Source organism: Sprattus sprattus (genome assembly GCF_963457725.1).
Source record: "Sprattus sprattus genome assembly, chromosome: 9".
NCBI lineage: Eukaryota > Metazoa > Chordata > Actinopteri > Clupeiformes > Clupeidae > Sprattus > Sprattus sprattus.
The window spans coordinates 19,803,322-19,815,848 of record NC_137928.1 but is presented as its reverse complement, the minus strand read 5'-3'; the positions used below and the strand labels follow the sequence as shown (position 1 = coordinate 19,815,848).

Below are 12,527 nucleotides of genomic sequence, written 5' to 3'. Positions count from 1 at the left end.
GTGTGTGTGTGTGTGTGTGTGTGTGTGTGTGTGTGTGTGTAAGTGTGAAGTTGTGACAGTCACCATCTGGAGCATTCTGATTGGGGGTTGACCACACACACACAGACAGGCTAATCTTCTGGGTCACATTTGTAGAGCCTGGATGGAAAATTCCATTCATATATTTGTGAGTGAGATGGTTATGGAATGAGGGGGGATGTAAGGAGGGAGAAGAGGGTGCTGGCAGCCCTGTGAGTGGTTGTCTCTTTATAGCCGAGTCTAAGGCCCAGTGTGGAAATGATGGGAAGGTATGCAGAGGGCCTCCTGGGAACTGCCCCTTTCACAACTTTCTCCGGCACACAGTCCCTGGTGACGCCCCACCTCTTAACCAGGGAGGAGAGATAAAGGAGCTGCTCGAGCGGAACGACCTGAAGGCGACCGGAAAATGGTCTGTGGCCAGCCGGCCCTACCTGATCTTTCCCCTGTGCACTGTGGGGGGGGGGGGGGGGGGGGGGGGGGGGGTGAGATGGGTAGAGAGGGGCAGAAAGAAAGGAACAGAGAAAGAGAAAAGAAGAAGTTGCTGTTGATCCTAGCAGAAAATGAGAAAACCTTGAAAGACAATTAAGGTGTAGGCCAGAGGCCTGGGAATGAAGAGGGATCAGGGGAGAGTGTGTGGCTCACTGGTCCTAATGCCATCTCCTTTTCTTTCCGTCCTTTGTCTTCTTCCGTCTTCTTCCGTCTTTCTTTTTCTCCCTCTCCTTCTCATCTGTGCAGTTCCGTGCCTCACCAACTTCACGGCGCCCAAGGGCTACATCGAGACACCACAGCAGCAGCAGCAACAGGCGGGCTCCTGGTACTACTCGGCCGTGGAATGCACCTACACCGTGAACGTCTACATGGGCTACGGAGTGGAGATTCAGGTAGGAGACATGTTTTAATGTTCCAACAGGATTAAGTCAGGTCGGCTAAAGGGCTATGTGCCAAGCCTCGGTGGAGCGGGATTATTTATGACAGGGATCTTCTTCGCAATCACTGGACAAAGTTCTCACTGGACAAAGTTCTCAAGTGTCAAGGGCTTCAGCTGTCTTTCAAAAAGGCTGGGAGATCTTTCTACAAAACCTTTAAAGGGCTACTCCCGTCATATAGGCATTTGTAACATACTAAAGAATCATCTTTTATAGATACAGATTTACCAAACATGAAATAAAATGTCTTTGATCTTTATATGATCTAAACATTTGTCAGTATATATTTTCTTACACGCATAAACAACTGGCAGACGCAGGTTAACACTTTAGGGGATTCACATAATCTATTGGGATTACTGTGAATTTCCCCCTCTCTTAATAGGTCTTATTTTACAGTAGGGCTCTGCAGCCCTATGCTACTGTAACCCGTAAAAGGTCAGGCTGTGCTAGTAGAGACACAGTCGGGGAGAAAGCTTTCCCTCAGAATACTAATGCATGTAGCCTGCCTTATGCTAGAGGAGTTTCTCTGTCCACACTGGTCTACACAGCCTCTCAGCCAGTCAGTGCTTATCTAGGCAAACAGGCGCAGATGCTTTCATCTGCCATTACTGGTGCCAGTGTGGGCATAGCCATGACAGATTGCCTCGTAGCACAGACAGACACTGGCAGTGGCGAGGGAGGGTTGGACCGGAGAGAATTCACTGGTCTGTATTTTTAAAAAGACAATGGGCCCTAATTTCATAGTGCAACAAGCACCGCGAACGGCCTTCACGCAGCAGCAATGAGCAATGAGATTAGGCGGGGGTACCAATATTTGCTCACCGACACAGAGCAGTGCGCAATCAAGCAAAAATGGTAATTAGTGAGTGTGGCAATGAAGTCATTCTTTATCAGCCAATCACAATGATTCGAACATACCTTATTAACATTCACACGGAACTCAGTAATTGTTCTATAATGGAGCAAGTTTAAGGACGTGAAAAGTGTGTTTTACACCAGTGGAGATGGACATTATTGTGCGGGTCCAGCAGCAAGCCTCATTTTTCTCAGAAGAAATGACAGCCTGGGACCAAGTGTAAAGTGTAAAACACAACATGCCACGAAGAAGGAACTGCCTTTCTGAGGGCTATACTGTAATATGCCGCCTGAGCATCTGATCCAAGCATCTGAAATGCATTTTTAATAGGCCAAATGTTCACTCAATCATAGACCTGGAGTTTGACGACACAATATTGAATTACTGTTGCCACTGAGTGGCTGGCATAATGTATGACGTGATAAGCCAGGGGCATAATGGAGAGCCATTGTCTCCTATAAGCCACATATCCAAAGGTGCAATGCCCTGGAAGGCTGCATGCAACATCCTAATTCGCCAAAATGAGAGAGTCACGAGCAATGTTCCCTCTAATTTTTTTCAGCACTGAGCAAATATTTTTTATTCTGAGCGCACATTTCACCAATGTGAGCAATTCGTAAACCACGCAACCTTACAAGAATGACCACGAGCCTGTGTTAGCCATAGGTTTCCAAAGAGATGACAGCAAATGCATCAATAAGTCTACAAGGTTGATATTTATCCAATATCCTTTATAATGGCTGGACTTTGGAACATTTTAATGATGGTGTTTTACCAGTCAGTTTAGTTGAACTTAAAGGATCTTTGGTTGAAAATAAATAAGGTTAAGGGAGGTTATGACTGGTTCACTGGTTATGAATGATAATGATATACACAAAATAAAAGTATCCAAGGTGTTTAGTCATTTCTCAGCAGGTACAACATTTAAGTAGAACTTAATTGAAAGAAAAATGCTAATGCAGTGCTTTACAATAAATATAGTAATTATGGTATATTTTCCCCTAAAGGTAGCCTTTATAAAAAATGTAATAACTGGAGTGGTTTGCAACAAACTAAGCTACAAAACATGTCATTCGAATTACATTGAGGGAGCTAGGCCTATCTGGCTGTTTGGCTCCTCTTGTCTGCAGGCCTATGGAAGAAACACCTTTCTGACTATACATATGTCAAAATGTTGTTGTAGTTATCAAGATCACTTTGAAAATATTGGAAATTTCTACCTCAAATCTTCTCGCTTCACGAGTTTGACATAGTGGCATTCATTAGACTGAAACCGCGTTCACAGTCGGCGCTAGATGCTTGGATGTGCCACAAATGTCAAAGTTGTACCAGATCTGGAAAATGCTCACTTTTCAGCCACCACCTTTTTTCAATAACCATGAACTTGAATTCGACAAATGCGTCCCGGGACCGCATATTATGCTTCCTCCAGAAGCGCTTCGAACCTTTTCGCCAGATTTGTCACGTCATTCAGCCCATGATCAATTTTACTAACTGCACGATCCAACGTGTCCGGCTCAAAGGCAGCCCACTCAGCTCAGGGAAGCGGGCATGCAAGTGCTCACAAACTTTAAGGACAAACAGAATAATGTCACTTTTGTTCACTGCATGTTTTCCCACGAGCTAACTATTTTCGCGTTTGCCTCCGAGCATATGTAAGTATGTCTGAAAGTTTTATCCTACCGGAGTCAGTTTAGACTATTTCATCTAGCCGCTCATGTTTAAACGTTAGGCAGACCTTTTTCTGGGGCACCTGCTCTGCCTTTCTTTTCGCCATGGTAGCCTATAACTGCTAGCCTGGGTGCCATCCGTTTGTACGCGTTCCACTGAGTGCTGCCTTCTGCTGAACAAACGTTTGTTCAGCTTGATCAGTGGAACGCGTACAAACGGATGGCACCCAGGCTATATAACTGCTGGAGCAGAGACCGGCAAGAGAGCTAAAGGACATTTTGTATGTAAACATTCTAACGCACATCCGGCTTGGTTGTCAAACATGTCAGTATTTTAAATGTTTATTAACTAGCCTACATCCCCTTTGATGCTCAGATTTTTAAACCCTAAAAAAAAAATCGTTTATGCGGTCTGAAAAATGTGCGTGGTCTGAAAAATATATTGCGCGGCCTCTTCGACTGGCCTGCGCGGCTGCGCACGCGCGCAGCTTAGAGGGAACATTGGTCACGAGTAGTGACAAGATAACTCTGCAGTCCGGCTCAGTGGGGTCCGTGAACGTGCGGCACAACTGGGCCACCCTCTCCTTATGTGCCTCTCCTCTAAATTGTATTCCATGATCTGTAGACATGGACATTCAGGTCAATAAAACCCCACATGGAATAGATACATTAATTCAGAAGACAATATTTTTGCCATACTTTTGTCTTGCATATTACTGCTCAGATAAGCAAAACTTTTCTACAATGAGGCCATTTTTATACATTTGTTAAGGAATATTTTCTCCAATTGAATGTGTCGTATTGTGATGTTATTAACCTAAACCAGAAGGGCTTTAGAAACAGAGCAATGCTTATAAGGAATATCTATTTTTCTCTGCTTCAGTTAACTCCCATGTCTTTCCACGGACCCACTGATGATGGTATTTAGGATCTTGCTCGTGTTATCAAATTAGCTAAACAATTTTGCCAAGGTATTAAATTAGCTTAAGGTCATGCATGGCACACATTGCATGTTGCCAGCTGTATGGCCCATCAATTAATGTAGGGCCCAATGTCTATTCTGAGTGGCAGCTGTCTTGTTGTGCATAGCTATCATTGTATGTGGTTGAATGGTTTTCACTGGCCAACGATCCACTGATTAGCATTGCAGAAGGGATGGCTGCAGGTAAATGAGCTCTATTACATATCATCAGCCTTGAATGCTCAGGCAGTGATGTTAGAATAGGGGGATATTTGCTTTCACCTGAATCACTGTACTGATCATTATTTCTCCAGGCCTGCGTCTTGCGTTTGTAGGAAATACAGTAGTCATTACCCTGATGGCCTCCCAGATGTTTGCAGCCAATTTAATTTGGACAGAATGAATGCTCACCGCAAATCATTGTCAATGATCCTCCACAGCTGTTGAGTCTCTCTCTGTGAGAGTATGAAAAAAGAGCTAAGGGTATTGTGAGGTGGTGTGTGGGTGTGTGTTTGTGTGTGTATGCGGGGTGGTGTGTGTGTGTGTGGAGGGGGGGGATTGGCTATCTATCCTCTTCTCACTTACTCACTCTTGTTAACCCAAGGACAGTGTATAAATATCTATCTCTGGCTCTTCCTTATGCCACAATTATTCACAGTGACTGATACGTGAAGAAGCCACGGAGTTCCTCCCTTAATTAATTGCTTATGGATTATCTGTTCTCTTCTTTTTGTTTGTTTATGGGGCTGTGTAATGCCCCCGCCAGTTAAAACGTCTCTCAGGCAACTCTTAACTTAATTAAAGAGACCTCATCGTCTAGTTGATAGACAAAAATAATGTTTAATTCAGACAATGCTGGGGATCCCTATTGCATTGATGAGGGTGGTTTATGACCCAGTGTAGTCAATTGGTCACGTCCGGCTCTAAAAGGCTTGGTTTAAAATCCCATTGATCGGCAGGTTTCACTGCGGGGGGAACCATAATCCCTTGCAACAAAACTTTAATGAGTCATTGGATTTAGCAAACCCATTTCCGTAATTTCGGAGAAGCAAGGTGAGTGGTGTGTAATAATCCTCTGTGAGTCTGAATGCGTCTCTGGCAGTAGGATGTTTACACAGTTGGGATCACTCAAGGCAGTCGACCTGGATCCTGACGATCTATTAATACAGGTGAATGTTCGGTTCAAGCTTTATACTCCCCTGAGGGGGTTAGAGGCCATGCAGCTGCTAGAAGGAACATCATCTGAACACACCTGACCTGCTGGCCCAAGTCAAATGAACAAACTTCCATTGGTTCTGGTGTTTGACACCTCACTCTTCCCCATCAGGACGTCAGGTCAAGACACAGACTCTTCTCTTTTCATAGTCAGTTAGGCAAACCTTTATTTAGAGTTATCCTCCAGGGCAAGGCATACAAGATTAAGATCCTTTGGAAAAAGGGTAAAATTGAGTATCTTGACTGCTACTGAGTGTCTAACACCATGGGTTAAACACTATGGGTCCTATTTTAACGATCAGATACGCAAGTAGGACAGCGCCAAACGCAAGTACAGTACCTTGCGTAAGTATTCACCCCCTTGGATGTTTTACCCTTTTATGGCTTTTATAAATCAGTCATGGTCAATATAAGTTGGCTTTTTGGACAAAAAAATTCACAAAATAGCTCTCTTTAATGTCAAAGTGAAAATATATTTCTACACAGTTATGTAAATTAAATACAAATATGTAATGAAAATAAGTGCTTGCATAAGTATTCACCCCCTTTATCACCCCCTTTATATAGACTGACCTAATTCAACAGAGGTCCAGCCAATTGGTGCTAGAAGTCTCACAATTTGTGTAATGGGGGTCAGTGTGCAGTGAATGTGTCTCAAGTGATTGTAGTATAACGACACCTGTGTCTGGAAGGTCCATTCACTGGTCAGTATTCAGTAATCAGTATTACTGGCTATTGTTAAACCATTAAGACCCAAGATCACTCTAAGCAACTCAGAGAAAAGGTTGTTGAAAAGTATAAGTCAGGGGAAGGATACAAAAAAATGTCCAAGGCACTAAACATCCCCTGGAATTCTGTTAAATCCATCATCAAGAAATGGATGGATTGTGGCACATGTGTAAATCTGCCTAGATCAGGCCGTCCTCACAAACTGAGGGGCCGTTCAAGAAGGAGACTAGTAAGATAGGCCACCAATAGACCTATGACTACTCTGAAGAAGTTTCAAGCTTCAGCAGTTGAGATTGGAGAAACTCTGCATACCACCACTGTTGCCTTGGTTCTTCACCAATCTAAGCTTTATGGAAGAGAGCCACTGTTGAAAAAAAGGATCGACTACAGTTCGCCAAAAGGCATGTGGAAGTCTCCATGGTCAAGTGGAAGAAGGTTCTGTGGTTTGATGAGACCAAAGTGGAGCATTTTTTCAACAGTGGCTCTCTTCAATGAAGCTTTGATTGGTGAAGAACCAAGGCAACAGTGGTGGTTGTCCTCTAATCTATCCTCATTTATGTCATTGACACATCCATGATTCATGGCAATGTTGTGTAAAACACTGGGGGGGGGCACGTATGTGAATATGGGTGCAGTCTATAGCGCCAAGGACGCCAGGGAACCCATACTTCTCCCAGAACGCCTGTGTTGTACCCGATTCAGCACCCTCCGCGGCAGATAGGAATAGACTTTATTTGTCATTGTGCATTAGATACACAACGAAATTAGTTTGTGCAACCTCTAAAAAAAGTGCAGTTGTGCTGGATGGAGGGTAGGAGGGTAGTGTAATTATTTAGTTCTCTGATGGCCCTGGGGATGAAACTGTTCTGCAGTCTGGAAGTGGGGGCTGTAGTGGCCCGGTAGCGCCTGCCAGAGGGTAGCAGGGTGAAGAGATGGTTTGCGGGGTGAGTCTCATCCTTCAAAATTCCACATGCTCTGCGGAGGCAGCGCGTCCTACAGATGTCGTCCAGGGGAGGCAGTGGAAGTCCAACTACTCTCTCAGCAGATCTTATGACCCGACTGAGGGATTTCCTGTCCTTGTCTGTGCAGTTGACATACCATGCACTGAAACAGTATGTGATCACACTTTCAATGCAACAGTGATGCTTTCAATGCAACACCCCCTCGAGGGAGAGCGCACCACTCGCTTGATCGGAAAGGAAAGCAGTTTGCCTAAACAAATGCAGGGAAAAATACTATACTACGATTTCATTATTTGTGAAAGAGATGGAAGAGAAGAACACAAGTGATTACAGTCTTTAGAACTGTTCTAAAGAGTACAAACAACCGATGTTTTTCTTCCAAAAACCTCGGATAATAGCGAACGCAAAAGAACACCTTTTTGTTCTGTGGAAATATATAGCCTACCCCAGCCATGACTACAAAATGAATTAACTTAATTTTCTTTTGAGCAAGTTGAATGTATTTGACACAGCGTTTCACAAGACTAAATATCGAGGGGGTGCATCTGCCGCGGAGTGTGCTGAATCGGGTACAACACCGCCATTACAATTAACCTGAATCATTTGGGTCAATGTGTACGCTAGATGTATGCCTATTTTAAAAATATATTTGGATATGGATATCACAATGATTTCCTCATGTGGTAAATACTTTATTTTCCTTGTAATTATATATGGCTTGGTGTAAATCTCTCGTGTAGACCAGAGAAGTAAAGTGTAGCCTACTGTGCGGGCAAGCACGCGTCGTTAAAATAGCGTCTGAATAACGCGCTACAGACTCTAGACAATGCGCCTGTGACATTAGACCAGCTTTTTTCTGGTCAATAGCGCACGGCGTTGTTTTGAAACTGCAAAATAAAAAGTTAATTTCGACGCGCGCCTCTGGAGGGAAAATCCCGCTGTGCGCCGGGTGCAAGATAGGAATGATACATGAGTCGGTGACAATGTCAATTGCGCTGGGTGCAAGATATGGCCCTATTAGGGCTTAAAGGGAAACTTTTGGATTTTTGAACCCGGCCCTATTTCCAGATCTTTTTGGGTCCAAAATATTGGCGCTTAGGGATTGAAATCAGTCCAGTATTAAATTAGAACGCTAAAACGCAAAACAGCTATATAATGGAATCCTGTGAGGCAAGCATCTGCGCCAAAGTTTTTTGCCATTGATAGGCTTATAAATGTTATAGTAAGAGTCTGACAACATGGAAAGGATCCCTACAGAGATACACCTGCATACACCTTTTCCTTATGTAAACAGTACAAAACAGCCCCTGCTGTGATAATTGACTACAGGCACTGAGTGGGGTGGTACGTCAGAGACTGGAACTACAGAAAGGTAAGCCACGGTAATTTTCTCCAGTTTCTTTACAGTTACTGCACTAAACAGATGCAAGTGTCTCTCTGATGGGATCCTATCCATGTTATTAGAGCCTTATAATAACATATATGAGCCAGTCAGTGGCGAAAATAAGCGGATTACTTTGATTGAGATGCCTGCCTCATAGGATTCCATACCAAAGCTGTTTTGCTCAATACTGCCCTGATTTTGATCAGTGAGTGTCTCCGCTAACTGTTAAAATAGGAAGGTTCAATCCTATATCAATAAATGGACACTTATGGATTTTGTAGATTCAAGGGTTGCTGGCTAGTTAAGGTTAGTCACAATACTTTCCCTTTTTGTGCTGCCCATAAATGTCAACTCAAAAAACTAGCATGGAGCAAAATCATTAATGCCAAAACTAAATAGAACTCAGCAGTCCTGTATAATGGAAAGCCCACATTAACTTTAAAAGTTGTGGGAGCCATTACTTGAAAAAAGCTTTAACAGACTGAACAAATCAAGATTTGAGGATTTACACCTTATATGGTTGTCTTGGGCTTTAGCTAGTTTTTATCAGCATATCTTCAGAGGCCAGCGGTATATTACATAATAAATGTACTATAATGATGATTTCCCACTAATGCACTCTTGTGGTGGAATAATTTTGGGCGATATTATCGGTCTCTCATAAAACCAGTGGGACTGATAAAATGCTATCATCACACACTTTCTGAGGGATTTTTATTATCTGGTCCACTCACCTGCCAGAGAAAAGCCCACAAAGACTTAATCGCAACCTAAAGGTGGATACTGCAATCTGCATGTTTTTCTCTACACAGTGCCTTTTTATTGACATCTCACTTTAGAGTTTTAGCACATTAGCATTGCTTTATGAATGTGTGCCTGAAGTAGCCACCTTTCGCCCACTGGTCAGACTTTGCATCAGAATCAGCCATGTCTGTTATTAGAATGACATTATGGTGTGAATTATGCCCTGATTAACATAGCGGTTGCAGATATCTGAAAGAAATTGCACAGAGAGAGACAGTGTTGATGTGATTGTGATAATGGATACGTGAAACATCCAGTGGAGAGCAATGGTTTAGGGGCTTGCCGTACAGAAAGAAATGACAGGAATTTTAATAAATCGTATTTCAGGGGTCCATAGTTACTGAGCACTGCTATCAACCAGACATATTCTCATGGTGGCATATTCTCCCCTAGCAGCCTGATGGTACCTACTTTCTTAGAGGTCATTGTGTTCTAGAATAGAGTAGGTGTGAGATAGCTGTTAGCAGAGTTTTCTCGTAGATCTGTCTCTAAACAGTACAGTCCCAACCAAACAGTCTAAGTTGTTGCTGTGATTGGTAGCACTGTAACTTCTTGCTGACAATTATTGTTGCCAGATGGCATAATGTGTCTTTCCATGGAACTTTATTGTTAGGCGACAGAAAGAAACTAGACAGAACTTTTTCTAATCATTATTCTCTGCTCTGCAGAGCAACAGTTGGGCCATTCTCACTCAGAACCATTGTAATTCCTTTAACAAAAAGGCAACTCAGTGAAAAACATCAGACGGCCTCAAGGTCTTCCATGAGGCAGTGGTTCCCTGGTCTTGGACAGATCTATAAGATGCCTACCTCAGCCACGGCCACCGCATAGGAATCGACTGAGGAATCAATATTCTGAACTGCTGTGGATTGAGTGGTCCTTGGTTCGGTTCAATAAAATACAGTTATATCTCTCGCTCTCTGTCTGAGTTGATAGCAAAGATTCATTTGGATGCATCAGTCAATCTTGGACAGTTAAACAGCAAATTGACCGAGGGTAGAAACCATCTGTAGGCTACTGAGGATGGGAGGAGTTAAATGGCACCTTGGCAGGAGGAATGAGGCCTGTTTACTGTGAAGGAAAATAGCATCTCAGTTCAAGGAATGTGATGTATAGCCTTCTGCTTTATGCAAACCCATTAAGCAATAAAATAAATACAATTCAGATGGTAACCTATTGACGTCCACCGGAAAATATTTTCCACATTGCTTACTGTCCATTATATATTTTATTTCCTCAAGTAATTTTTTTTCTCTCATTCAAACACTTGCTGGTGTTGCTTTCTATATCTCTTAGAATAAAGAGATACTTTAATTAAACAGCATGGATCCTTCCCATGTGTTGCCCTGCATAATATCAGCTCATCTGCAGTTACTCGCATGCAAAATCCTAAGAGCGCAGGCAGTGACCGTCTGCAAACTCCACAGCTGGGGCTGAGCTCAAGCTTGCTCAAGAGGGGTTGTAAATTCAGCCCTCGCTTTTCGTCTGCTTCTTGTTTTCTTCTGTGCGCCTCGCTCCATGGTGATGACCCTGCCATGCTGTTTGCTGAAGATTATTAAGGATGGTTAAACACATTACCACTCAACAGCCATCGGCCTGCAGTGCCCTGCTTGGGCAGTCGATCAATACCTGACTGATGTGCTGGTTCCCCTGTCTAGGGGGCCGCTAGCCAGAGCCAGGGTATTTCAGATGCAGGATTGTAGTGTTGGGGAAGCTACTCTATAAGCGTAGCTTTGCAAGCTACCAATTAATTCAAACTGAAAGGAGTTGAACTATAGCACAGCTACCCTAGGGAGAAAAATAGTTGGAAAAGCTACTTAGAAAAGGTAGAACTACTTGGAGGAAAAATGGACAATGAACATGTGATGCAAAAAAGTACAGAAAGGTCATATCCCAACCAAAAAAAAAACATATGGGCTTATCACAAGAAAAAGAACAAATCTGGATTTGGTTTTATCTGACACCAACTAAAACATAAAAGAAGATTATTTATTTAAGACCGTTGTCTTACTCATCAGTTTTGTAACACAAACTACACAAAAATGACAAAAGTAACTGAACTACTTGAATGACTAGTTGAACTACCAATAAGCTACTGAAACTGTACTACTAGTTTAATTCCATGTAGTTCACTACTCCCCAACACTGACCGTAGCGTCAAATCGAGCCTGTCCTTCACGTTCAAACATAATGTGTCCTTTTGGCAGGAAGCTACTGCCAGGAAGCACACTATTTATACACATACTGAGCACAAAGACACAGAGGGCACGTCCCAGTCTGGGAGAAGCACTGTTCGCCGCAGTCCAAAGATCAGTTTCATAGCTGTAAAATGATGAGGAATATATTTACCCAGGCTGAAGAAAAGCTAGCTATCAAAATTCATCATGCAAAACAACGTCAGTAGCATTATACACAAATGCCGAAAAATTAATTTATTAAAGGGGAATCAGAGTGCAAACACAGGTCTAGAAGGTCACAGTGTTCTAACTGCTAGCGGATAGGAATAAGATGTACGGCAAAAATCAATACAACACATCGCATTATGCCTTTCATCTGCTGCATGGCTGCGGTTTTTGCTGGGACAGATGGCTCATATATTTTGAGATGAGAACTGTACTACTGTCTGTGTGGAAAGTTTGAATTAATTTGGTCCAAGACAGAGATAACATTACTTCCTCGCCCTGTCACGCGGACATGCATATTATATTCGCTCATCAGTTTAGGTGTGTCTTGATCTGCCAATTATTTTACTTTTTTTTATATTACACTGGGGGCAGCCTTGCTGAGTACCCTGGGAATTGTTCATTGGGATCGATAACCTCAGATGCCACACTATCATCGTCCTATCGTACTCCGCTCCGTCATCGCAAAAGGGGCTGGTGGTAAGTGAAAACAAGAGCCTGTTAAATACCTGTCACATTTCAGGAGACCTGCTCCTTCTGGGCCACCACAGCCCCTAAGCGCTCCAATATAGCAAGACGTCTGGAGCAGGAGGTGCT

General features: G+C 43.0%; 1 protein-coding gene across 1 annotated transcript in view; it reads left to right on the top strand.

Annotated features, from left to right (window-relative positions):
* The window catches only part of sez6b (seizure related 6 homolog b), a gene marked incomplete at both ends in the record, with an annotated part of 151,460 nt that overhangs the window by 72,850 nt on the left and 66,083 nt on the right, over window positions 1-12,527 (top strand). The window contains one exon of the mRNA XM_080845009.1: window positions 754-899. Coding sequence (XP_080701135.1) covers window positions 754-899 — 146 coding nt within the window. The remainder of the gene's footprint in view (window positions 1-753; window positions 900-12,527) is intronic.